Here is a 27,995-nt window from a genome sequence, read left to right as displayed (position 1 = left end):
CCTCCTCTGCCTTTTGCCACTCCCTCTTTTCATTATTTCTTTGTCTCCTCCATCTCTCTCTCTCTCCCTCTTTGCTCTCTCTCCTTCTCTCTCTTTCCACCAAATACTCCCTCTCTCTCTCTCTCTCTCTCTCTCTCTCTCTCTCTCTCTCTCTCTCTCTCTCTCTCTCTCTCTCTCTCTCTCTCTCTCTCTCTCTCTCTCTCTCTCTCTCTCTCTCTCTCTCTCTCTCTCTCTCTCTCTCTCTCCGTCCCTCTCTCTCTCCGTCCCACTCTTGCTGACTCCTGCGCCACATGTGGGTTTTTTCCCCTTCAGTCCAGGGGTTTGGTTTCCTCGACCTCTGCAGGGGAAAGCTTGGATGTGTTGAAACGCAAGAGACTCAGAGACACACAGACACACACAGCCGACACACACTTACTAAAGACTTAACTCAGGACACAGGGAGCAGCAGAGAAAACAGTGAACTACAGGGTGGAAGCCTCATGCAGCAATCGACCAACCATCTGTAGCTTCAGGAGAGCAAAGCCCCCCAGAAAACTTTTTTTCCGCATCAGCAGAATTCCGACCAGGTGGACCCGACGCCGTCAACCGACTGCACGGATATCATATGTACATGTCGCCTATGACGAGAGAACCGCTTCCCTAAAAGTCCAGGAGGAGAAAGGGGGTGTGTGTGTTGTTGAGGGGGGGGCGTTGGGGGTGTTGGTGGTGGTGGTGGGGGGAGGTGAGTGTAGGGCAGCCATCGGTCAGAGAGCTCCTCTGGCTGAGTGTGGTGCTCCTCTCATTCCAGGATAAAGCATTCTTCTTCTTCCTCATCGGCTCTCTCTCCCACTCTCTCTCTCTGGATCATTGTCTCCATACCGGGGAAACGAGCAAGCCTATGGTGGCAGCTGGTTCTGAGGAGTAGTGACACTGGGGACTCTCCTGTGCTGCACACGTGTTCCTATTGGACAGTGAGAGAGAGTTACCGCCACCACCACCACCACCACCAACAGCCAGCTTTCATCAGCTGACCTGAGTTCAGGTGGATACGGCAGCGTGGACAAGAAGCAGACACAATGAAAGGTAACACTTTTTGATGTTGTGGTCGCTGTGTTCGTCGTTGAGAAGTCTGTGGCTGAACTTGAAATTAGATCATAACGGTGAGAGGCTGCCCAAAAAGAAGAAAATAATTAATGTTGATGATTATTTTTGTTGGATGCTAAGGGAGCGTGAACATGTTGGCCTTCTGTATGTGAACACAGACGTGGGCCGTTGCACTTGTGTGTGAGGGGCCACCAAAAGTGCAGACAGGTACTTTTCTAAAAGCCTGGCTGAAGCCACAGGAGCCTGAAGAAAGTGCAGGAGTGTTGCTCTTGGATGCCAAACCAGAACCCAGTCAGCTTTAGTCTGTGTGTGTGCGATGTGTGTGTGTGTGTGTGTGTGGGGGGGGGGGAGGTGTCTGTGTGTTATGTGTGTGTGTGTGTGTGTGTGTGTGTGTGTGTGTGTGTGTGTGTGTGAGAATGTGTGTGTGTGTGTGTGTGTGTGTGAGAATGTGTGTGTGAGTGTGTGTAGCTCTGAGGGGCCCGGCAGGGTGCCAGACATCCAGGGGGTTTGTGGCGGTCGTAGTTATTTTCTTCTTCTGCCCGTTCCCACTTTAAAGGGTTGCGTGTGTGAAAGAACATCTTCCATTTGTGCTGATTCACAACATGGCACGAAACATGAGCTGCCAGCAACCCAGATGTGTGTGTGTGTGTGTGTGTGTGTGTGTGTGTGTGTGTGTGTGTGTGTGTGTCTGTGTCTGTGGGTGTGTGTGTGTGTGTGTGTGTGAGAGACAGAGAGGGAGATAGAAAATACGAATGAGACTGTAAAACAAATAAAGAACATGGCCATACAGTGTAAGATATGGCAGTATGTGTTTGTGTGTGTGTGTGTGTGTGGAGGGGGGGGGGGGGGTGGAGAGAGAGCAGCCTACAGAGAAACATGGAGTGGAAACGGGGGTGGTCTAAGGAGTGTGAACGGGGGAGGCGATTGAAGCACGCGGCCCATATGCTCCGGAAGGTGGTAGAATGTGTTGACATATTTAGTGAAACGGCCCCAGTGGAGACCAACACACACCTGGCACTGGGTCAGCTAACGTAAGCTTTGTTTATGTGCGCTCATTGATGTTGAACGCCGCTGATGATAGCAGTTAATGTGGTCTTTGCTTTTGTGTGTGTGTGTGTGTGTGTCTGTCTGTGTTTGTTAATTTGTGTGTGCGGATGTGCTGGTGTGTGTGTGTGTGTGTGTGTGTGTGTGTGTGTGTGTGTGTGCGCACTTGTGTGTGTAATGGGATGAAAACCAATTGAGAAATTGAGAGCACACACGCGAGTGTACGTAGCCACAACCACACACACACTTTAAGAAAGTAACCTTGTGTGACTGACACCATCGCACATTTCTAACTCTGCACTTTTGCCTGGACGGGGAAGTCCATGCTATCGTGAGATGGCAAACACTGGCGCTAAATAGTTTTTTTCTTCATCCAACTAGCTCCTCTTTCAACAAAAACCCATGTGAGTTCCAGAGTAAACACTGAACGTTTGAGACCGGCGAACACGCCCTTAGGTCTCACGGAGCTGTAAACCCCAACCGGCCGGGCTTCTCTGTCTCTCCACCAGTCTGCCTGGCGCTGTTTAGGCCCCAAGAAACCCGCGCAGAATTTCTGAAACCGTGCCACTGAACATCTCCGGTTTCACTGCCCCAGAACCACAATAAAAGGACATTCCCTTGTAACTGCTTCTCCCCGAAAGCGCCGACAAAGTACAGACTCGGGACTTAACAAATTCCACGCGTTTACCGTTTTAATGCGAAGGAGCAGACCACAGCATTCCGGCCGGACGATCTGATCGATCTGATCCAGGGGGATGTTGACAGAGGTCTGGGGAAAGCCAGATTAGTTTTTTTGCGAGTCGCGGTCAAGAATTTAAACACTGATCTCTAGCTCAGAGGCCCGTAATGGCTGAACTCTGTTTTCGCTTCAAAGGTTGGGTTTGTTTAAGTAGGTTTTTCGAGTTAGAAGGCGTGATTAACTCGAGCCCAGGTTAGCAGTGAATGGGAGAACAGCGTTGAAGCATCTTTTTGAGTTTTTGTGGTTTGAAATTAATCTTGATGTTTATGGTGGAACGTGAGCAGGGACGCGGGAAGTCAGTCCGAGTGGGGGGTGCTGAGAGAGAGTTTATATAATGACGTCATAATAAATGCTGCGCAACATCCAATGTTTACAGAGACAAGATGAAGAGTGAAGTCACATTCAGGGCTCCGCTCTGATGAACACTCTTCTGGTGTGTAAAAAGACTAACTCTGCCAACTAGCCACTGTTATTCACAAACGTTAGCAAGTAAACAATGTGGAAATTAGAGACAACTCGGCTGATACTGTGCTGAATTTCACACACTAACAACATGCCGACAAGCTGTTGCGGTCCGGGATTATACACAGCTTTATAACAAGGATTCGGGAGGTTATTTCTAAAGGTTTACAAAGGAAAGTGACAGTAAAAGAAAGCCTTCATTTTCATCCAGAGTTACGAGTTGTCTGATATGAGGAAAGTGACGATTTCTCCGTCAAGTGAACCGTCCGTCTTTGCTCTTTTTTTGGCAACCAGTTTACGTGCGGGATTGGTTCCAGAATCAAAACGATAACATTCAACGCGTCTATCAATATGGCCAGCAACATTTTACACCAGTTTTAGAATGTTTTGCACTACAACAGATGTTGAACACCAACATGCTTATGTAAAATCAGCATAGTACCATATTCAGCTATGGACAGATTACATACGGAATGCAGGGAATTGGATGTCCGGCTGGTGTTTTGATCGCGAAGTTTTGCCTTCTTGGGGCCAAAAAAATTGGAAAATACTTATTTTCTGTGACACATTGCTCTTGTAACAAGCTTGACATTTCGAATTTTCCCGTCGCGCACATAGCATTGTTCTGCGTTCTGCGTCATAGCCTACGTCAACCTACACAGACAATGTCCTAAATAAAATGAAATGCTAATATGATAAATATAACAAAAAGGGTGGATGTCAATAATTTCATGAAAAATCATGTTGTATGATACAATTCTACTCTAAAAAAAAAAATATTGATTTGTTCAGAAAACGTTCTCACTTGCAGTTACAGCCGGGGACCGCCAGGGGGGTGCTGCAGCACCCTAAGCACCCCCACTTCCCGCGTCCCTGAACGTGAGCTTGTTTAAAAAATGCCCAACATGGTGCCAAATACTTTACATGAAGGCTGAAAGTGTATTAGTGTGCATGTTTGGAGTTAACTCAATATAATTTGTAAAGAATACAGGAGGTATGAGGGATACATTCAGCCAATAACCATTGTTCTGTCTGTTCATTTGAATTACGCTTAGGATGGGGCAACAGGATTTATACAACGGGGGACCTAAATCCAGCAATCTGATTGGTTCCCAACTGTTGTATAATGAGCATATACATAACTGCTATGACGCCCGATTATTTTGTGAAGGTTTGCATATCACTCCGCGCCTGGAAGTAGAAACAGTTACAAAGTAAAACATGTGTTGGATGATGGAGAGGGTGCAAATGTTGTTACTCCGGGAGTGAGCAAGGCGATGGAGAGACTAACGAAAGCTTAGGCACACGGCGAGTGAACTGCTCCATAGGATAAATTGCCGGCGAACCGCTCTATCGGAGCCTTCTCTCAGAGGGACGCTAAAGTGTGTTGCATAGCGACCGTCGATGCATAGCGGCAGCCAGGAGGGACTACTTTTTTGTATTCTTTAACAAAACGGCTACTTTGACTTTCTTTGTTTCTTTTTAAATGTAGTGTGTCTATGACTTTCGTTTCGCCATAACAGTAACCGTTGTATAAAAGCAATAGATCACTTCAGTCAGTGGCATGTGCTCATTATACCACTATGAAGGGGGTCGCCGGCCCTCCGCTGCGCGTCGGGGCCGGACAACGCCCCTTAACAGTGGTATAATGAGCACATACCACAGCCTGGCGTGATCTATTGCTTAAATATAAAAGGCTCGATATCTAGAACCATACATGGTTTGTTCCTTTGTTTACTTTCATGATATTTATGTTTCTGATCAAGTCAAGTACAGTGTATTTGTAAAGCCCTCAATCACAGTTCCGGTTCACATGTTATGAACCCCCCCCCCGCCAACCATGGCCCCACCCCCTCACACCAAAAGAGTAAGAAAAAACTTAATTATCAACAAAGAAGCCAAGCAGCAACCACGATTCAGTGTTTGTGAACACTTGCCTGGGTTACACCTTCCTGTTCCAAGGTGTAACCCATGGAACAGGTTACAGCCAATATCATATGTTTAGAGTGGAGAGAATAACTCCTGTAGTAACCTGTAACTTCACTGTTGCTCCAGCCCGGTGTGTTCTGTCCTAGCAGCGCGTGTGCTTGAGCGGTGCTCATGTTTGGATAGGTGGGCTGGCTGGCCCACTGTACAACATCTGGAGTAGACGTCTACGTAGCCAATCATGCACGCACGCGCAGGCACACACACACACGCACGCACAAATGCACACACACATGCAACCATGCGCACAAGCACACACACACACACACACACACACACACACACACACACACACACACACACACACACACACACACACACACACACACACACACACACACACACACACACACAAGCATGTCTACGTAATGACACATAAACCAACGCACACAAGCATGAACACTCACATACACACACAAACAAGCTCAAAAAAAGTTCCAGTTTGTTTTGTCTTGTCCCGAACTCCCGACATACCCGGCTGGTCTTTGGGTGAATATGGAGTAAACATTAGGTAATATCCAATGTGTACTTCTATTCCTTAATAGAGATTTTGGAAGCAGTGCAAAGGCTTATTCTTGGCTGATTCCAACAGCCTGCAAGCACAACCATGGCTGCTCAGTGGCACCATGAAATGACCAATCTTCTATGCTGCTGTAATATCATGAGTGCTCAATGGCACCATGATATTACAACACTTCTGCCTGGCTGTCAAGGTTTTCCTTCCTCCTAACTTTGGTTTGGAGGTACGGAGTACCTGTCATTTTTAAATCTCGACGAGGGCATGTTCAGCGTCAGGGCATGTAAAGCTTTCCATTAAGAATAGATAGCTTTAATGTGATACAACCAATCATACAAAACATGTTGTGCATTAAGTCGTCCGCGTGACTTGCATTTTCTGCCCAGATTCTTCTTTCCCACTGAATGAACTTAGTCTTGAAAATGTTATTTTATTTAGATTCAATGAACTCGGTTTCCTTGGTAAGGCACCTGTGTGGATAGCATTTGATGGAAAGACACTGGCCAGACACAAAAAAAAACATCACATATTTAAAGATCTGACGACAGTGTTTCTTTTCCAGAACTCAGCAGTCTACATTACTTAAATCCGAAATCCACGTTTCATGCAAGGCAATAAAAACGATGATGCACTTTTCCCCCCCGAGACCAGGTGAAAGGCGAGTTTTACCCTGCAATTTCTAACTCTTACCGATGGGCTATTTTGACTTGTATCCTTGACAGTGTCACACAAGACAGTCCACAGTCTGAAGAAAAGGAAGAAACCTATTCCCAGTTTGTTTTAGAAGTAAACCGAGCCTCGTGTTATTACAAGAACTGCCGTCGGAAGTGAAGGAAAACCCCAATCAGGCTTTCTCAATTCCCTAGATAAACATTGAATTACCAAATGAAAGTCAAACAGGATCCACACTCTGATCTAATTCCCAAAAACATCTATTAATTTGGCATCTGCCTTGTTTCACTACTGCTACTCATTGTGAAACAAATTACGACAACGAGATGGTAGTTTGAATGTTTATGCCAAAGGAGAAAGCCAATAGGTTGAAGCGGTTGGTGCTTTCACAATGGATTTAATTACTGGATCAGATTGGCTGTTTATGAGTGCGTTTTCTCTCTGTCTCCATCTCTGTCTCAGACTCTGACTCTCTCTTTCCCTCCCCGCTTCATTCTGATGCTGGTCAAATGCCAACACAAATATACAGTCTATGCTTAATTTAGAAAATTGTACGTGACTTGGTTTTTGTTAGATCTATCTTCCCAAGCACTGAACTGTGGTTCCCTGGGGTGCGTATAATCCCCCGACAACAAACAGCTTCCACCACAACCCCATTACAAACCTTTCATCCAACCATATACTGCACTCAGACGTGGTCAAACAGAGTCGGATTGCAACAACCTCCAAAGAATGTGGTTGAAACATATACAGTAAATAAGTTAGAGCTACTGCTCGGAAGATACATGAGTTCAAAAAAGCGGGAGAGCGACCAGAAATGAGCGAAGGAGCAAAACTAAAACAAACGTCCTCTCGCAGGTATTAGCCGGGAGTGGTTTTAAAATCTAAATGGTCTTACGTCTAAATGAGGGAACTCGAAACACATATTCTCACAGAGCATTTCACTCACTAATAGCTTGCAAAATGACTTGTCATTTTTTCGCCACGTTCCACACCTTGGTGCACACTATGATGCACATATTTTAAACTGAAACTCGGTCAAAGCATAAGATGCCATGACAATCTCAGCACTTCGAGGTGTGCACGGGTGAGACCCATAATTAAAAGAATAGTGTATAGAGATTATTTCACTAGGGGCTAGAGCTTACTTCTTGGAAGTCCAACTCTGCAGCTATAATAAAAATAACTGACAAGATATAATATAAATAACTGAGTGGGAGCGCCGCAAATGAAGCCAAACCATATGCAAAAACAAGACCCAAGGAAAACTCAGGTCAGTGGAAGAACAGAGGAGGGGTGGCGCTGTTTAAATAGGTGGGGTCACTGTAAATGCATGCATGAGGAAACCTGAGTGGACATCCTTGTGAGACCTATCCCTAGAACATCATGATAATGTTTAAAATTATTTTAACAAAACGCCAGCCTTTATAATGCGCTATTTCAGGAAAGATCATATGTTCACATCCGTTACATTTGCTCTGCTGAATCAAATAGGTCACCTACATCTTCTCGTCCATTTCCTCTCTTCTTGAAAAAATAAGCACCGAAAACGGATTCAAGGCTAAAATGTGTGGAATTTCTCTTCTCTCTCTACTTATACAACGCATTCAAATTAAATCAGCAAAAGGCTCTTAGCCTGAAGCATGGGGCTAGTGCTTCCTTACATATGTCTTGGTATACATATGATGACAGAAAAATAAATAAAGCCTTCCTAAAATATCCACCCCATCTAACCCATTTTATCCACATGTTAGGGAATAGCAACACCACAAAACAATTATTCACATTGCCATATATGCTTTCGATGTTTAAAACCAGAACCCATTGCTTCATGTTTTCACTGGGCATCATAGCAGGCCTAACAACAAGAATTAATAATTTATCAATACATTGTCAACACTGCTGGTCTTTTGGTGTTTACTCTGCGATGACATGAATCTCATAGGCTTTTTGGCCTAGTGACTTCTTGTTTTGAATTACATAAATGGCATTAGGGAATGTTTACAGTGGTTTCAGGGAAGAAATCAAATTGCCCCCCATCCCATTACTTCTGTGTTTACCCTCACAATGGTAAGATTGAGTCTTTCCCGTTGAGATTAACACACAGCCACAGGCTTGAATCAAAGAAGAGATTGTATCTGAGAGAGCAATTTTACAAGCTACGGTGTCAGCCAAGGGTCATTGGTAAACAACCAGCAATCAGTTGTCATCTGTGGAGGAAAGCTAGCATTGACATGGACAGAGGCAATGTTTTTTCTGCATTGAGTTGTGTAACAAGCACCCCGAGGACGTTGGAACTATTCTGTCCCGTTCAATCAGAAACAAATCATGTAAGGCAGTTCCAACAGGCCTCTGTGGTTGTTTTCTATGGCAAGAAAAAGGTCTCGAAAAGATAAAAACTAAACAACTAACAGTTGTGAATTGATTGAAACTCATACAGTCACTGCAAAGCTGATAATGGTATGCAACTTGGCAAGGAGAAGTCTCTCTCTCCCTGACCACATTTGGTTAAGCCTGATGATAAACTCCTCCATAGGATGATATTATGCACACTTGCAAACAACCATCCACGCAACTTAAACACTGCAAAATTGCACAGAAACCAGCTTTCCGGTAACCTTCAACACAATTTGCATGGACACACACACACACAAGCCCCGCGTACACAAGCGCTGCACGTACACAAGTTCACACACACGCCTGCATACACACAAACACACACAGCGCACAAAGCTAACCACAGCTGTCAGAATGTGTTCCCCTATGGGACCACTATAAAACTCGATAACAACGGTGAACGGTCGATTAGTCACCATTTATTCAAGTCACACTTAATCGTTTTTCTACAAAACGACAGTCAAGTATGATCTCAGAGCTGTGCTCGTCCTTTAAGTCTCCTTTCAGCCAGTGTATGCTTAAACAGAGGCAATATGTGTTGTGTCGTGTGATGTTGCATTGCGTTGCTACCATGCTGTGTCGTGTTGGACTGTGTGGCATGGTGTGTGAGGACTTGTAAAGGCTCCTTATAGGGCTGACCGAGTAAGCCAAAAAATAACTGATAAACGTACAAACAAACAAAAAAGCAGTAGTTTCAGCTTTCAAATCACTGACCCCCCCCCCCCCCTCTCTATCTCTCTGACAGAAAACTACGGTGGCTATGAGAACCAACTCTTTAAAGGTAACAATCAAGCACATTTGTTCTTTAATATAACTACTTTATAATCTACCGTAGATTAATATGGTTTAAACACTTGAATAGAAAAGAAAAGCATTAATGTGATAATGATGAAAATAGAAAATATAACAACATTCAATGCTCACGATGATAGGACTGCAATGCTAAGCTGAAGATTTATGTTTATTTGACATCTTGTCTTTCAGAGGAGGATCTCACTGGAGAAGAAGAGGAGATGCCTCCATTTCGAGGTGAATTTCACACGCACGCGCGCACACACACACACACACACACACACACACACACACACACACACACACACACACACACACACACACACACACACACACACACACACACACACGCACAAATTTCTTTGTTTGTGTGTGACACCATGTGTGTGTGTTTAAATGCTTGTGTGTTTGTGTGTGCATGACCATGTGTGTGTATGTGTGTGTGTCTGTGCAATATCATGTGTGTATGTACGTGTGTGTGTGTGTGTCTTTGCAGTACAGTGTGTGTGAGTGACTGATGTGTGTGTGTGTTTGTGTATGTGTTTGTGTGTGCGTTCCCCTACATGCATCTCTCTCTCCGTGCCTCAACCACCGTGACAGCTTAGCAACGACGCGAGTTCAACATCTGCTGTGGCACTTTGCCAGAGTTGCATTGTTCCACAGTTAGCCCCCCCCCCACACCTCCACCCCCAGCCGCTCTCAATCCAAGACATGCTGCATAGCTCAACCATGGCAGGCCCCTGACGTTACGAGTCCTGGTGGGAACAATGCAGTGTATAAGAGTGTAGAAGTGCATATCTGGCCCCTATGTAATCCGATAGCACCACTAGGGCCAGTGTCTCTAAAGTGAATCGCATGCATCCATTTCATTGATGAATAGGAGCTGGAAACACATATGGCAATTGGGTGTGTATTTAAGTTAAATAAACAGGTTTATACTCGGTTATATATATATATATATATATATATATATATATATATCCACACCCAGTTTTCTGAAAGTGAAATACAATGAAATAACCATATTAATAATCCAATGATTCAATATCAACACAGGAAATCTTTATGACTATAGAGATCTGTGCGTGTCTGCTCTGCGTCTGGTAGGAAAGGATATTAATGTTGGAAGGGTGAGTGAGCGCCATGGATATCGTTTTCGCAGCCGTGAAATGCTATATGCAAGGATAGCAGATTGGCATTGTGGGAACTAGCGACTCCGGACTTAAGGCTAACGCTATGCATACACTGTGGTAATATTACCGTATAACGTAACATGTGCCATGACAATGTTTAATTTTCGATATATTGTAATGATCATAACCATTATTATTATCATCCGTACGATCCCTTTTAGGTCGTGGCCGGGGCGGATGTGTTAAGTGCCAGCAGACACATTCCCTCCAGTTGGCGGTCAAAGTTCTGTACGGAATTATTGCACTCCTCATCATCGCCGTGGCGATTTTAGCCTCTCTGGGTGAGTCCAGTTATCATTTCATAGTGGGAGCCAGGGGTGATTCACTTCTATGTATAAGACCAAAGAGGTGTCAAGGTGTGTACTAGTTATAGCTGGGGTCCTTTTGGCTTTATAAAGACATATGGTAGGCATTGGTGTATCAAAGTAGGCATCAACGTCTGCTGCGGACACACACGCACGCACGCACGCACGCGCGCGCGCACGCACACACACACACACACACACACACACACACACACACACACACACACACACACACACACACACACACACACACACACAAATATATATATGTAGATCAGTGGCGGCTGTTGGTTTTTAAAGTGAGGGAGGAAGGAATTGGCCTGCCATTGGCCTGCTTGCACTGTTGGTGTATGGTGGCATAAGAATGTGAGACTCAAGTTGTTTCAGGGTGTTTTGGTGAACTACAAAATAGCAGGGAGGGAGTTATGTGAACAAAATGTATACAAAGCCACCAGTGGCATCACTGTAATTTGAGAAGGAAAGGATGCAAAGCATATTAGTCAAATCAGGCCTACTATTGATTTGTAAAAGTAAATAAAAAAATCTGGGCCTATTATTGGGCCTATTTTTGCCCTCACTGACTGAAGTTATTTAGCTATGTTTATTTTCAGTTACAATTGCTTGTAATGCTACCAGTAAGTCATGCGTACCTAGCAAACCATGTAGCACTCACAACACTGACGTTGCCATTACTTCTGATGACCTTGATTTTGGGAAGTGGTCTACCTCTTTCTGAATGAATGGAATGGTTTTTGTAATAAGACGTTAACAATGTCCTCCGTTTCCAATGTTTCCATTGTGCATTTAGGATCTCGCTATCGCAGATTTCACTTACTCTGCGTCTCTCAGACTGAGCACCGCGGCAATGCAGACCGGGTTTGTTATCGACAGCGTTGCCAGATTGGGCAGATTTCCCGCCCAATGATAATTTTTCCAGCCTAACATGGTTAAAAGTAGCCCAATTGGGTGGGAAATCGGACCAATCTGGCAACACTGCTCAACATCCAGGGATCCTGCTTATTGGTTCATAGCGCAGACGGATAGATTTTTGCGCGAATCAGACCCCTTAAGGTCCCACCCACTCAGAGGAGGATTTTCCTCCTCTCTTCCATTGAAACCCATGTTATCCACCGGCCGCCAGTACTTTCGGGAAAATGAATGGGAGTGGACGGCGGCGGAGGGAGGACGTTCCTCCCTGAAGTAATTGTCAATAGGCGATAGGGGGTGCTAATGTCCCTTTACCCAGGGAAACGAACATTATATATTCAAAGGCAATAAAGTAGTCATATTTAAGGGCATTAATTCATTACAATAGTCGGGGCAATCTAAATGTTTTATTCTCAACAATGTTAGGGAGGATCTTCCTCCCTCTCCTCAATGGAGAAGCCTCCACTGATGTAGATACATACATAGTAAATTCTGATCCATGCAAACCAAAACGGCTATCATTATTACCCAAATTCCCATTGTTTGACATTGAAACCCACACACTTTTCAAATCGCATCAAAGTGGGCATCTAGCTACGAAGAAGGAAAGGAAAGACAAAAGATGGCACAACGGATTTGGGAATTTGAGAAAAATGTTTTCAACCCCAACTTCATGAAGTGCAGCTGGAAATAACAATGTAAATCACATCCATCGTGTTTTTGAAACTGGATACTAGTTATTGTTTAGCAATCATTTAGACTGTTGAAATAGTAAGCAGGTGTGTCACAATATTGTTTATTATATTTTGTAACGGTTTGGTGGGAACAGCTTCTTTTCACATCCATGGAAATGGTGAATTTCTTGAAAACAGTGCAGTTTGAACTTACATGCATTACACTGCATGTCCAACACACTACACAATACACACATGCATAGCATACAGGCAAAGACAGGCGAACCTATGGAAACATACATAGACAAATATACACATTAACCTTGATGTTTTTGTGCGGTTGTGCAAAGGCAGGCGAGCAATCATGTATACTGTCATACTAAGGACTAATGTGTTTTGAAGCTGAAACAGAGCTCTGCCCTACCATACCAGCCCAATGTAGTAAACAATCCCCAGAACTTAACAGACCACACCTTGGACTCAACTGACAGTTTTGTGAAACTAACGGAGCACACGGAAATGCATAAATGCAAAAAGATTTTTATCAAGTTAATTTAAAATGGATAAGATGTTCATAAATACTTCAATTTAGAAGACAAGCCTTTTAGGGGAAACTTTTGCTATCGGTCAGCTTTTGATTTGTTTTAATTTGAGTATGACTAAGAGAAGAGTATAATAAGCCTGGCCTAGGCTGGGGTAGGGATGGTTATCATCAGTGCCAAAGAGAGCTAATGCACTGCTACAGGAGGTATGCACAGTAAGGAAGTACAATGGAAACACAATTATCCAGCTATTCTGCCCAAGTATCGCACTCAAGCACTCTCACACACACACACACACACACACACACACACACACACAACATGTGTTTCTCACATACAGGAACACACACACACACACACGCACGCACGCACGCACGCACGCACACACACACACACACACACACACACACACACACACACACACACACACACACACACACACACACACACACACACACACACACACACACACACACACAAACAAATATATAAACATGTATGTAGATACATACATAGTCAATTCTGATCTGATCCATGGCTTTCATTATTACCCAAATTCCCATTTTTTACATTGAAACCCATGCGGACACTTTTCAAAATGCATGCATAATAACATTCACTTTAAAACACAACAACAACATATGCTTAGGCCTAAGTTGTTGTTGTTCTCTTGGGAAATTCCTTTGAGAGCGAATTGGCCCATCTGGCTAAATCGTCATGTCATGTTTTGGTTTTCTCCCTTGCTAATAGGAACCTGATGTGCTTGTTTGCTCAAATTATCAAGGACTTCCTGTTTGCGCTTTGATCATTTTGTCTTTTAATCTAGTTTAAACTCTACTTCTTACGGATGAAAGAATCTAACTGTACCTTGCTTTTCGGAAAATATAACACCGTTCAAATTCTCTTTTCAAATATTTTCCAGCTTTCCGTAAGGTTGCAAGTCTGTCAGAGGAGGAGTCCATCTACCACAAGAAGATTGCCAAGGCCCAGCAGGGAATTGACGGTGAGATAGGAGGTGGTGTGTGAGTGTGTGTGTTTGCGTGAGTGTTTCTGGAAGAAAAGATAAAAATAATAGAACAGGCTTTTGTTTGCTCTAAGAAGAGGATGGAACAGTCTCATAATGTTTGTCTCCATTTAGAACCAACATTAGTTAATTCTAGGTTAGATTACCAATGTCTGCAGAATCACCTGTAGGCATCCTTGACCATGATGCTCTTTCTTCTCCTTAAAGGTATGAATCTGAATTCACTGTAAGTTGCGTTGAATAAAAGGATCTATTACATCTCTAAATAGTTTATGAGGCATAGGCATCTGGAAGGCTTCTCCATGGTCTCTTTCAAAGTTGTAAAAATCTTGAGATGGTAAAAAATATGACAAAGAGACAATATACATTTTTTGGTTTCTCAGGTCAACCTGAATACTTTTTACCTGTTGAGTCTTCAGCAGATGCTTTCATCTCAAAGGACGTCCATTGAACAGTTTCCAGCTAGATGTCATAAATGCGCAGTTACTGGTTAGGCATCTTACTCAAAGGTGGCGACCCACCTAGACTGCCCACATGGGGGTTGGTCTCCAAAACCTTTCAAACCCCCCTTAAACTCGACACACTATCCTACCCCAACCGTGTTGTAGTGGATGGAGATGTTGGGCTGACCTCTCCTTCCATCTCTCACACAGATCTGGGCTCTGCTCCCAACTGCTCAGGCTGCCTGGACGTTGGGTCCAACGAGGAGATCAACCGCATGAAGCGGGAGTTTGAGCAGTTCCAGCAAACTCTCATTGAACAGAATAAGGTATGGCTGGGCCCGCATGGGTCACTATCACTACTATATTCATGTGACGATTTCTTAAATGAGGCCTTCAAATTAAAAGCTCCATTGATAATCGCTGGTCAGTGCATTCGTAGTTAGACTTCTCTTGATGTTGACGGATCATTCCCCTTCCCCCATACTACAGATAATGGAGCAGGCATTCCAGACGCAAACCACCATGAAGAAAGCCAGCAGCCGACTGACCAATGACATGCGGGACCACACCATATCGGTGAGAATCCTCAACCAAACGCTCGAGAGATACGTGGAGCAGCTGCACGGCTGGAAGGACGTGATCGAGGAGACGGACGACCGGATGAAATCGCTGACCCAGGACCAGTACGACCTCAAAGCCACCGTGCAGCAGGTCAACACCACCGTGGGACACAGGTGAGACGGACTATGGAGCTTTGTGGTTTGTCACAGGTTGTTTATTTGTGGTACTACTTTTGGGTATTGGCGCCGTAAAGCCTCTTAACAAGAAGTGAAGTTCTCCAAATCCGTTTGGATTGTCGCTGGGTTATCGTTAGAACCGAAGTATGTGACCTCTAACGCTCTCTGGTTGATCTGGATTCAGTTTATTAACAAATGTTGGAATGCAGTTTTATAGTGCCAAGAAGTGTTAAATTACATCTGCAATTTAGCAAATACCACAGCCACTCACTGCACACACACAGCCTCACACATCTCCCCTTGTTTTGTTCTCACTTGACATTACTTCAGCAAATATCTCGGCTCAGAATAAATGTCTCTAAGTTTCTATATTTCTAAGTTACATTATTAGGAAAGCGATAACAAGATTATATAAATAATGGGCAGATGTCAACAAGGCCATAAATGCAGAGGCCACTGCTCCAGAGCCGCAGTGTTGTCCCATAAAACAACGTGCACATTAATTACATGATGGGCTATAAGGTGCAAATGTGTCATGGCTCAGAATAGTCCACAGGTATTGCCGTTGCTGGAAAAGTTTCCAACCTGCACTGTCTGAGGCAATAATTTCCCCAAAAATCATTGCCTCAGAAATGCTATTTTTGGTGGATTCACTAAAGGGCAGACACACTCAGTACATAAAGCCAGTCTCATAAGAAGTAAAGGGACCACTATTCCTATCGGAAAAATTGCACAGCTGTCCTCCAGACTTGTTGGAAATTGATTTAGTAGTGAAATGCTGTGTTTTGACTCAGACTTCAAAGATTTATTTTGAAATCGGAAACACGATGTTGAAGTCACTAAGTGAGCCCTTTCCGTTTCTTTGATCGTGGTTGAACTCTCTTCTCTCCACTTTCCGTGCTGTGTGTCAGCGGTTTAACATTAGTGTCAAAGACTGCTAAATCCCATTCTACAGCAAGAGCTAATAGGAATCATGATTCTTTCTAACTTGTGTGTGCTGTTTTAACCCCAAGCCCCAAGGGTTTGGGAAGTTAAAACCCCAACATTTCACTCAGCATTTCATCCCATGTAAACAAACACGTCATCAAAGTCATACAGTGCTTTTGATCAAGGCTAATTCCTCCATGCAAGCCTGCTTCAAGAACACAACTCGAGAAACTGATTGGACTGCTTTTCCCCCCTCTTAGCACCTTGTGGATGGACACCCTCCAGAGACGGGCTGACGAGGAGACGCTGATCCTCCAGAAGGTCAACACGGACTGGCAGAACTACAGCCGCTCCCTGACCATCCTTAAGTCCAACGCCAGCGCCACCACGCAGACGGTGCGCAGCATCCAGAGCGGCGTGGTGGCCACGCACCAGAAGATCAGCATGTCCTCTGAGATGGTGCACGACCTCACTCTGCAGGTGTGTGTAGGACAGGGCTGACGGGTCAGTCGGCGCTGATACGAGGCTGCAGAACGATATGCGATGGGTACATGTGTGCTTATCAGTGTTTTTCTTTAAAGGTGACACATTATACCCCCAGGTGTGAGTGTGATTAGCCGTCACAAGCCGTTTTGAAAATCTGTCTCTTCTGACATCAGAAGTGGGCGTGTCTACCTAGATGGATTAGCCCGCCTAGTGACACCCTCACAGCTGGTGGTATATTATGTCACCTTTATGTCATTCTGTGATTTACTCCCATCTGGCCGCAGGTATGAAGTTTTGTCCCCTCAGCTATCATAGCACTGAACAAAAATATGTAAAGCTTTCATCGCTGTATATTGTCAATGTCATGCTTATTTCTGTCTACATGTTTTTCTGTGATAAATGTGGGAAGAGGGTTTATCTGTTATCTGTTGTATATGTGTTTATTTAATAGTTTATTTGTTATCTGTCTGCCTCACAGTGTTGCTACACTGTGATGTGTCTTTTCAAATGTATGTGTGGCAGGTTGAGCTATGCCTCTGGCCGGTCTCGGGGTAGGATTGGCTGAGCCATGGCCATCCTGATTAGGGGGTCAGACTTTATTTTAATATAAGGTCGGTGGACGTCATCGGGAGGGATCGGGAGGGACCCGTTGTTTTGCTTCCGGGGCGTCCATTACTCGGTGGCGTAGGCTGGAAGTTGGCTGCTTCGCATAGCGTTGTTAACAAATTAGGTGCTGGTTTGGGATCACCTGGAGGTAGGCTGCTATTAATTTAGTATTCTCGTCAATCAACGTGTGTAAACTAAAAGCTATCTCTTCTCCGACTTCTTGTCACGGGTCCTCTCCTCGTTCTAACGTTTGAGGTTTTGTTCAGGGCCCTCCAGGACTCCAGCCCCTCCCCAAGCCACACTCCCCTTCTAGGGCTTGAAGGGGAAAGAGACTGCAGGGACAATCTCCCTAGTCCACTTACTAGGTCTTGTAGAGGGCTTGGGACCCGTGAAACAATAGTTTGTTGTGAATACAAGAACATCCATTTCTGGTGCGAAACTGACTTTTCGTATCTTCTTCTGAGTATCTGGGTCGAGAAAGCTGTGCGTTTTTAGAATCGATTTTAGGCACCTGGACCTTCCATCACTTGCCATATTCCTTAAGGACTCCATCATGAATAGCTTAAAGATTCCTGGTGCTGCGACGCCAAACAACATAAAACAAAGAAAACAATGAAATGCGCATGAAGGTCGTCATGCATGTGAGACTGAATTTGTGGCGAAACAGAACAGCAGTGACGTCGGGGTAATTGGCCACGATCCAGTTCAAGGCATGGCCGATGAATGCCTCCGTTTGGAACAGCCGGTCATGGAGAGCGAAGTCGCATCTCATCTACGGCTAACGGCACAACCGGAGAAGAGATAGCTTTTGGTTTACACATGTTGACTGACGAGAATAGTAAATTAATAGCAGCCTACCTGCAGGTGATCCCAAACCAGCACCTAATTTGTAAGCAACGCTATGCGAAGCAGCCAACTTCCAGCCTACGCCACCGAGTAATGGACGTCCCGGAAGCAAAACAACGGGTAGGACATATGGTGCGTTTTAATATCCATCCGTCTCGGAGGTCCGAGGACGTTGCCTAGAGACACGCACAAACACGCCCCTTTTCCTCGGACGGCGATCTCGCCATCTCGGTTGAACTCGTGCGAAATTCCGAGACAGAATTCAAGATGGCTGCGCCCATTGTGACTTGAAGTATGAACTGTTTTCATTGTGCTTGGACCACTTTGGTGGTTTAAATGGTAATTTCAATCACTCGTATTACTGCAATACCTTACTGCGTCCGTATCTCTGCCTATGTACACAAATATATTGTATTTGTGTACAGCACTTTGGTCAACTACTGTTGTTTTAAATGTTCTATATAAATAAACTTGTCTTGACTTGACTATGGCCTATAGCCTACTTATATTGGATCGCCTGGTCCTCTGCCAATGCTACCGCGACATCAGCTTTCCGGGTGGCGTCCATGTTTTCCTCCAACGACCGAGCGAAATAATAAAACGCTTGAAGTGTGGGCGTGGCATCAGATCCGAGATCCGAGTCGGTTCGCAGAGAATACTCGAACGCACCAATATCCCTCCCGATGACGTCCACCGACCTTATATTAAAATAAAGTCCTCCCCCCTCATCAGGATGGCCATGGCTCAGCAAATCATACCCCGAGATCGGCCAGAGGTATAGCTCAACCTGCCACATATGCTACCCTGAAACCAACTTGACTTGACTGTGTGAAAACAATTATCCCCTTGGGGACAATAAAGAAACTAACTTTAAGCTCTGTTGAGATTTGCTATGAGGTGATGTCTAATAAGCAATTTGATCAATATATGTTGAACGATAGCACAATCCCAATGCTCTCTAAAAAGTAGCACATTCTGTTATCGTATTTTTTCATTATTGCTTGTGTCCAATAGTTATGTAGTGCGAGTTGAAATTAAAAGAAATGGGAATGTATTTCTTTCGCTCCAGGTCATGAACCTGCAGATGCAGCTGGACAATGTGACCTCCTTCATGGATGAACACGAGGAAAACATGCATGACCTCCAGTACCATTCCAGGTTAGAACCATGCATGTATCCACAATTGCATCCAACCCCACTGAGCTATACAGGAAAATAATTGACCACACAGGAGGACCCAGATGAGCTGGACCAGGACAAACTGGTGCATCAGAACCCGATCTATGGAAGCCTCAAAGTATGATTCCTTCAAATCACCAGATACTACGAGAACCGCACAGGCGAGCGCTTCTCCACGCTGGACGGACGCCTTAACTCCATCGATATGGAGATCGACACCATCTCCTCCAGCATCAACGCCACAGTCAGCCACGTCCAGAGCATGTACAAGTACATCAACATCGAGAGCTCCTCTTGCCAGAGCCGCCTCAGAAGCCACTCGGAAGATCTGCAGGTTGCTGTCCTTATACTCTAATGCTGTAATGATGTGCAGATGATATTATAATGATACCGTTACATGCTAACCTGCCTTGTCTTCATAGGAGGGGAATCGTGCTAAAGGGAATGTGTGTTCAAAACTCTTTCTTAAAACAAATACTTCGATTTTAAAGTTAAAGAAAGACTTGAAAGACCCCTTACAAAATGTATTTTCATTAAATGTAGTTATTTATATTTCAAATGTAAGATTACGATTTTGGCCTGACATTCTTTATCCTAATGTGGTCGTCATATCTCTACCTTCTTTACCTTTTCTTCTTCTACCCTCGACGCCCAACCGGTTCTTCTAAAGAACTTGAATGATACGGTGCTGCTGCTGCTGGACTTTGCGGAGACGCTGAGGGAACAGAACATGTTGCTGAGGGTGCGTGTGTTCATGGACGTGAGGAACCTCACCATGGTGATGGAGGAGATGAAGTTGGTGGACACGCACCACACACAGATCATCAAGAACATCACCATACTCAAAGGTAGCTTTAAACGCTCTCCACTAGCAGTCATTAGGCTAACTTTATATGTATCTTACATCCTAAAAGACCCTTTTCTTTTGTAAATCACTCATTGTAAATTGTCCTTATAATGTAAATTGACTTGAGAGATGGCTGTAGTTCTCAAGGACTTTCACCTAGGAAGAGACTTTGCTTAAGCAGGACTTATACAGATCTGGTCACAGCGATGATTGTGACGTGTCCAATACATGTTTTGCATAGAAGTCCTGGATCTTGAGAATTTAAATGCCCCCCTTTGGACTTTCCCTTCATCACTTACTCTCCATCTCTGCAGGACCTCAGGGGCCACCAGGGAGCAAGGGGAACCGTGGAGAGACGGGGCTCAAAGGTCTGACAGGGCGGATGGGACTCAAGGGTGATCCGGGGCCCATAGGAGGCCGCGGGGGCCTCGGAGAGAAGGGCTCGGTGGGTCCCAGGGGAGGCCAGGGTGAACCGGGTCCAAGCGGTTTGAAAGGTGTGCCGGGATTAAAAGGCATCAAGGGCTCCTTTGGTCAGGCAGGAATCCGTGGCGACAAGGGAGCTCAGGGTGACGTGGGGATCCCCGGGAAAGATGGTTTGCCTGGCCTCAACGGGCCCTCAGGTATCCAGGGGGAGGTAGGTCTTCCTGGGATTCACGGCATTCCTGGGCCCAGAGGAATACCAGGATACCCAGGAACAGTTGGAAACCCGGGTACACCATGTGCCGTTAAAGAACTCACCAAGAGGAGCACGGGACGGGCCGAATCCAAAAGACATTAGGTACACGGTGTTCAACAGAATAGAGAGAAAGACAAAGAACCTGAGTGAACGAGTAAGAGAACACAGATCCACGGTTGTGTTGAAGAACATCTTGTTGGAACTTTGTGACGAGACAATCATTTTACGGATGTTGGCCATTTGGAAATCTGAGGTGTCTTCCAGTGTCTGCGAAGGACCGGGGCTTGGAGAAGTGTTTTGGATACAGACAGTGAAAGCCTCAAGATGATAGTTTCTCTTCCATATTCATCCGTTAATCTTTTGAGGATTCCAAAGGCAAGACAAACAGAGAGCAGACGTGTAACCTAAGAAATCTCAGTTTCTGCCGCATCTAGAGTGACTGGTTGTCTGACTTTGTAGGTTCAGGCTTCCTCTTGCAGGGAAAGACTTGTAAACTCACGAGGTTGAGCATGGAAGTAAGGGATCATATTCAAAATTCAATGCAGCTTTTCCCATAAATGTCAGGACCCAAGCTGTGTAGAACAAGGTAAGGACAACAACGAAAGAGGAAGGAAGTAGAGGGTCACTTCAATATCGGGTGGACTACAAGATGGATTACTATAAATTCAGTTTTTGTCATAGAATCTAAATCATTGTTCTTATCAAAACAAAGCTTTATATTATAGCATTAGCCGTCATCAGCCAGAAAGACGATATTCTACAGCCTTTATTCACATTGTTTTTATGCAAATTATTTTACTTCCAAAATGTATCATCCCAAGTGAAACAACAGAATTGTGTTTTATAGAGTTGTAATTGTACCTGTGCAATGATAGCCTATTACCACAGGGGCAAAAGGTTGTTTTAACACAGATGTATATACATACATTTTTGGGGGACAATGGCACTTTACTGGTGTTTGAATCATTCAATAATTTCTTCTTGATAAATAACTTCAGAGCGGGCACTCTGAATTCGCACTAGGTCCAAAGTATTGGAATTTTACACTGCCTAGATGTCTTTTGGTGATACCAATTTGATTAATACTGAAAGTGACGCTTTGTGCTGTTGGACAAAATAAATGTACGAATAGTTCTTGCTCTGTTGCAAACGGTGGTAGGAGTATGACAAAGACGAGAAAAGTGCATACCGTTATCTAAGATGACATGATAGTTTTTTGTTTTCCCTAATTAGAAGGTACATTAGCATTTCTTACTCATGATGAAAGTATATGGATCCCAGTAAAAAAATAAGGATTGTAATCATGAAATGCGACTGGTTTGCGTGGAACACAATAAATACATTTAACATGGTCCTTATGGTCTATTGACACAGAAAGCTATTGTCATCTAGCTGGTCATTTTCCTGGGGCTGGCTCAGATATGCAAAGTATATCTGAAGAGGGGATTCAAAACACATGCCAGTCCGACCCTTTACAATAGTTGAGGTTTCAGTCCTCATTAACTCGGAGGGAATTCAGTGGTCAAATGTGCAGTTGTTTAAAAGTCTCTGATCTGTGATTTGCAGGGCTGGTTTGCAGCAATATAAAGTCATATCCTATTAAAATTTAAATCGTTGTCTAAGAGAGGAATACAAAATCAATATTTTCGAAATCAAACAATGGATCCTTGTTCTATTAACGGAATCCTGAAAATCTGTAGGGAGATATTATTGGTCACGAAACACAATGTAGGGCAAATGATGATGCACATTTTGGTTTGGATACCGCCAAACCTTAATGGAGTGAACAGTGAAGGCTTCTCCGTGAAGGCTCTGCGTCATTGGTCGAGAGCGGGGCGTCGCCGTTTAACTCAAGCTGTGTCAGCCAGCCCAATGTGTGTGGCTTTTAAGGCGCAGGAGGTGGCCTTTCTTAAAAAGGAATTAAACACATAATTAAACTTGCACAAAAAGTCCTAAGCGACAGCAGCAAGCGGCACCAGACTCAAGGTGTTGCTCGCTAAGGCGTGTCCTATGACAGAGGCGAGGCCAAGCAGAATTCCCATCACCTCAAAACCCAATAATTCCCTGTAGTTCGAGTTGAGTGTTTGGTTTCTCTATAGAAAATCTCCCTTCCTCCGTTAACAGCTATGCACCATCTGAAAGAGATGACAGGGTGCTATGATCCATACCTGGGTTTGAGGAATTATGGATTTGGAAGAAGTGGAAAAAAGTTGAATACGACCATTTGAGATCAGTATATCCCTTGACAATTCCATTATCTCTTTGTGTTTCGCTTTATTTCTGATCAAGATCAATGCTCTGGCGTTGATGAAGGCCACACTGCTCTATGGATAAAAAAGAAAAAAAAAAGAAATAAGGAAAAAGTATTATTTCCTCTGCTTCTCAGTCATTCCGTCCTTTCGCAACAACAGAACTCCTCCTTCCCCTTCAGTTTACCCATAACCCCATATTGCTGTGGTTTTGGCAATGGCTTGACTTACAAAACATTGGGACACTGCACCTACTACCCACCACTACCCCCCACACACACACGCACACATACAAACGCACGCACACACACACACACACACACACACACACACACACACACACACACACACACACACACACACACACACACACACACACACACACACACACACCCTGCTGTTCCCACATTAATGTAAGTGGTTAAGCGCGGCAGGATGCCCCCTCACCCTCCGTCCCCCTCACCCTCCGCCGTCCCCCTCACCCTCCGTCCCCCCTCACCCTCCGTCCCCCTCACCCTCCGTCCCCCTCACCCTCCGCCGTCCCCCTCACCCTCCGTCCCCCCTCACCCTCCGTCCCCCTCACCCTCCGTCCCCCTCACCCTCCGTCCCCCTCACCCTCCGCCGTCCCCCTCACCCTCCGTCCCCCCTCACTCCCTCACCCTCCGTCCCCCTCACCCTCAGTCCCCCTCACCCTCCGTCCCCCTCACCCTCCGTCCCCCTCACCCTCCGCCGTCCCCCTCACCCTCCGTCCCCCCTCACTCCCTCACCCTCCGTCCCCCTCACCCTCCGTCCCCCTCACTACTTTCTCAGCCCATCTGTGCGGTCCGAGGCCTGGCCAGTAATGCTGTGTAATGCCTTTACCGTTCCCTTGCGTAACGCCTGCATGTGCCTAATGCCAGACCCCGTCCCCACAGCCTCCCCCCTGCTGGGGCCCGCTCCTCTGCCAGCCGTGTGGTGGAGCTCTAGCCTGCCTCTTCTCGGACACAAAACCAAAACCTGGAACTACTTTTTTGCCCACTTGCGGGATTTGGAATGACACACACACACACACATGGTGTGTGTGTGTGTGGTGTGTGTGTGGGTGTTTATGGGGGGGGGAACACCGTTACTCCAACACATTCAGGGAATGATTGATTGGTAAGAGACACTATCACTATGACGGAAGGGGGGGGTCATAATTCTGAATAGCTTAACAGGATTTTTTTAATATTCGTAGGTTTCCTCGGATTCCTTAAGTGTTCTAAAGCTAAAGCTATGTTGCGCTCTATAGTCATCCATGAGTGAAACTCTATAGACGTACACATTCTGAGCGTAAATGTAACTACTGCGAGTGACAACAAGAATGCGCTGCTAGACAAAATCAAACTCATATCCCATAGTCTCGGAGCAGGATAGGCTGGCTGGGGAGTCTGGAGGGAGAAAGTGAGCGAGCGAGCGAGAGACAGAGAGCGAGTGAATGAGGAAGTCAATCAGAGCAAAAGGAGTGTTGGGGAAAAACAAGCGAGTCAAAACTTGGCACCAGATGTGTTCTTTCAAACCTGTAACCCTCAGGCCCGCGGGCTGCACAGGCACTTTAAAAAGCAAGTTCACCAATATTAAACCCATACATAAATATATGAATATAAATTAGATAAATGGGATGAAGGAGACTGACAGGGATACAATTGGCCCCCCAAAGCCATCGGATGTTGAAGGTGGATATGCTAATCTTGGTTAGCTTTTCATAGACAATGGAGGATGAATCCTATATGTGAATACGTACAAAGGATATATTAAATATATTATCTCATATCAATCCAGCACAATAACTAGTTCACTGTAGCCATCGTTTTGGGTCAAAATTTGATTTCTCAAAAAAATAAAATCTTCAAACACAAAACAGAAATGCTCTAATTATGAATAATTCCAAAGCATTGATTAACAATGGCATCCACAGAAGCAGCGCATTTTCAACAAAGCATTACCATCTCAAACACGTCCAAGGGGAAACGTTTCAGACTTTTTGTTTGGAGTTTAAGTCCTGCCTCTCGTTTTAATGGCCCACCAAGGTGCCCTGATAAAGCACTTTTCTCAGACTTCCCACCTATTGGAATAAATGTCACTTCGCCATAAATGATTTCAGAAGACCGCCGGGGTGCTTGGTTGGATGAACCAATTGGTTTGCTGTGCGCAGTGGTTGAATGGCTCATAAAGGAGTAGCAAGGCGTTGATGGGTCTCTAATGCGGCGCAGTGCTGCAGCAGCCCAGTCTTCAGCCTTTCACGATAGTGTTGACTGGGCCACTGCTACATGCAGACCGTAGGGGGCCGTTAACGTCCTCGCAGACCTCCTCAATCTCCCCTGGCACTGCAGAGAACCCTGGGTGGTCTCTATGCACAAACACCTTCAACTGGAGTTCACTTGGTTGTTTTTTATTACGCACAAGACCACGTTTATTGCACAGTTATGCATACGTTTAGTGTTTGACGGGTATAGCAAAAATTATGGGAGTAAAATTCACAGAAGCCTGCCAGTGGATATATTTTTTTTGTGTGCAGAAATGATGGTGGCTGATTGATTGATGCATTATATATGATATATGAAGCATAGATATACATTGTCGTGATTAGCGTAGCACTTATGTTCCGCTACTCTCACACTCACTCACACACACACACACACACACACACACACACACACACACACACACACACACACACACACACACACACACACACACACACACACACACACACACACACACACACACACAGTGGGTGACTTTTGCAAGAGGAGGTAGCAGAGGAAAAACCTCAAACATCTCTTAGACTAGACCACCTTAAAAGTCTTAATGAATAGGATTGAATTGTTGATATTCATCACCTCAATGCTGACACCTGATTGATTTGTGAAACACTGACGCCAATCAGCAGAATATAAGCAAGCAACCAGTTATGCAAATCAGCTAATTAGCTCTTCAACCATGGCCAGCACCCTCCATAGTGTTTTCTCAATGGGAGTTTGTGTTTTTATGAGGAATACTGGACACTTAGAGATACCGCCTGTATGTGCCTCTGGGTTGATTTAAAGAAATGTTCTACCTTTTCTTCCCATTAATTTATTTGTTTCACAAGTCCAAATGGCTCCCCATCCAAAGGCTAGATACACCTGCAGGATCTCTCAGTCAGCCCTCAGCGATTTTCTGTCGCTGTGTCACACAAACACACGCTCACAAGCGCACACACGACTACCAAGTGAGCTCATGAGATTTCAGTTCCAGTGATGTCAGTTTTGACTGGACAGGGGATATGTCTGAGAGAGACGTTACCTAACCTTTTCAAATAAACACACGTATGCACGCACAGACACATGCACATGCGCACAAGCGCAAATGTGCGCACACACACATGCCCACATTCAACTGCACACACACTCTGACATTAACTAAGTGTTGCAATGACAGTCCCCCACAGAGACCATTACCTACACAGCTGTAAAAATATACATGGCCTTTCCTTCTGACTCAGGTATTTGTGTGTGTGTGTGTGGGGGGGGGGGGGGAGTGTGTGTGCATGATTGCAAGCGGCTGTACAAACAATGCCAGCACCTGTTGCTGTGTGTGTGTGTGTGTGTGTGTGTGTGTGTGTGTGTGTGTGTGTGTGTGTGTGTGTGTGTGTGTGTGTGTGTGTGTGTTTGTGTGTGGTGTGTGTGTCGGTGTGTATGATGGTGTGTGTGTGAATGTATGTTTGTGAGTCAGCTGTAGTACCTCGAGAGAAATACATGCAAAGAAGCCTTCCGCTGGTGGCTTGACACCGCAGAGAAAGCCCACACAACCGTAAGATGTCTGCTAAAAACACAGCAGATATGCACAACACATTCAATTCATGTGTAGTAAAGGGCTGATTTAAACATTTATTTATATTGCAACTCTTAATGATACTGTTTATTTGATAGAGATAAACATGACATGCACTATTATTAATTGCTGGACTACAACAACTATAACATTTGTTGATGTCTATTAATAATGTGGTAATTCACAGTATCATGCGTATTGCTGTGGATTGTGGGAGTCATTGTGGCAATACCTAAATGAAAAACAATTAGTCCACTGTGGTTGCTTCTAGAATTTGATTAAAAAAGAGTCACTGTTCAAACCTTTTTTCCTATTTTTATATTGTGTTAAAGGCCTTCTCATAAGGCTGATGCTTTTTTGATTCTGTGTCCTATTATCGTCTATTACCCAATTTCCCCTCTTCCCTGGGCAGAACTTTGTTTACCAAACAAACTGAAGACCTCAAAACAAGGGTAGCACCCCCCCAAGAGTGTGCCTGTGCAAACAGACCACTATGTCCTCTCCTATTTTTCCAGGAACTGAACCATGAAAACATCGCTCACACCACTCCTTTTTCTTGTCTTCAAAACCAAAATGTCTTTCCAGCTGCTTTGCTTCTGAGATCTCTCTCTCTCTCTTGGTTTCCATCTTTATGAAATGGGTGGTGTTTTATGAATTCATTGATAGTGGGGGGGGGGCTCACCAGACCCAGGTCCGTACAGTACCGCACAGACGTGTGATTATGTTGTCACTGTCCCACGGTGTCATTCCCTCCTACACACACATTCACATGCACCCACGCACGCACGCACAAACACACTCATGCGTA

The 27,995-nt window shown here is 44.7% G+C and overlaps 1 protein-coding gene across 1 annotated transcript; it reads left to right on the top strand.

Moving 5' to 3' along the window:
* Window positions 1-695: 695 nt before the first annotated feature.
* scara3 (scavenger receptor class A, member 3) lies at window positions 696-22,458 on the top strand. Its single transcript, XM_030345597.1, has 12 exons — window positions 696-1,062; window positions 9,646-9,681; window positions 9,885-9,929; window positions 11,047-11,166; window positions 14,256-14,336; window positions 15,011-15,126; window positions 15,290-15,534; window positions 16,725-16,944; window positions 19,472-19,560; window positions 19,723-19,915; window positions 20,252-20,429; window positions 20,743-22,458. Exons 1-12 carry the CDS (start codon window positions 1,056-1,058, stop codon window positions 21,204-21,206), a joined length of 1,794 nt encoding a protein of 597 aa, XP_030201457.1. The 5' UTR covers window positions 696-1,055; the 3' UTR covers window positions 21,207-22,458.
* The last annotated feature ends 5,537 nt before the right edge of the window (window positions 22,459-27,995 follow it).

This window comes from Gadus morhua, chromosome 21 (assembly GCF_902167405.1).
Source record: "Gadus morhua chromosome 21, gadMor3.0, whole genome shotgun sequence".
NCBI classification, from domain to species: Eukaryota; Metazoa; Chordata; class Actinopteri; order Gadiformes; family Gadidae; genus Gadus; species Gadus morhua.
The sequence above is the reverse complement of the archived record's forward strand: the minus strand, read 5'-3'. Positions and strand labels throughout refer to the sequence as shown.

Coding starts and splice junctions, on each gene's coding strand:
- scara3 (XM_030345597.1), top strand. Junction 15,535..16,724: donor AACACCACCGTGGGACACAG/GTGAGACGGACT, acceptor CCCCCCTCTTAG/CACCTTGTGGATGGACACCC. Junction 16,945..19,471: donor TGCACGACCTCACTCTGCAG/GTGTGTGTAGGA, acceptor CTTTCGCTCCAG/GTCATGAACCTGCAGATGCA.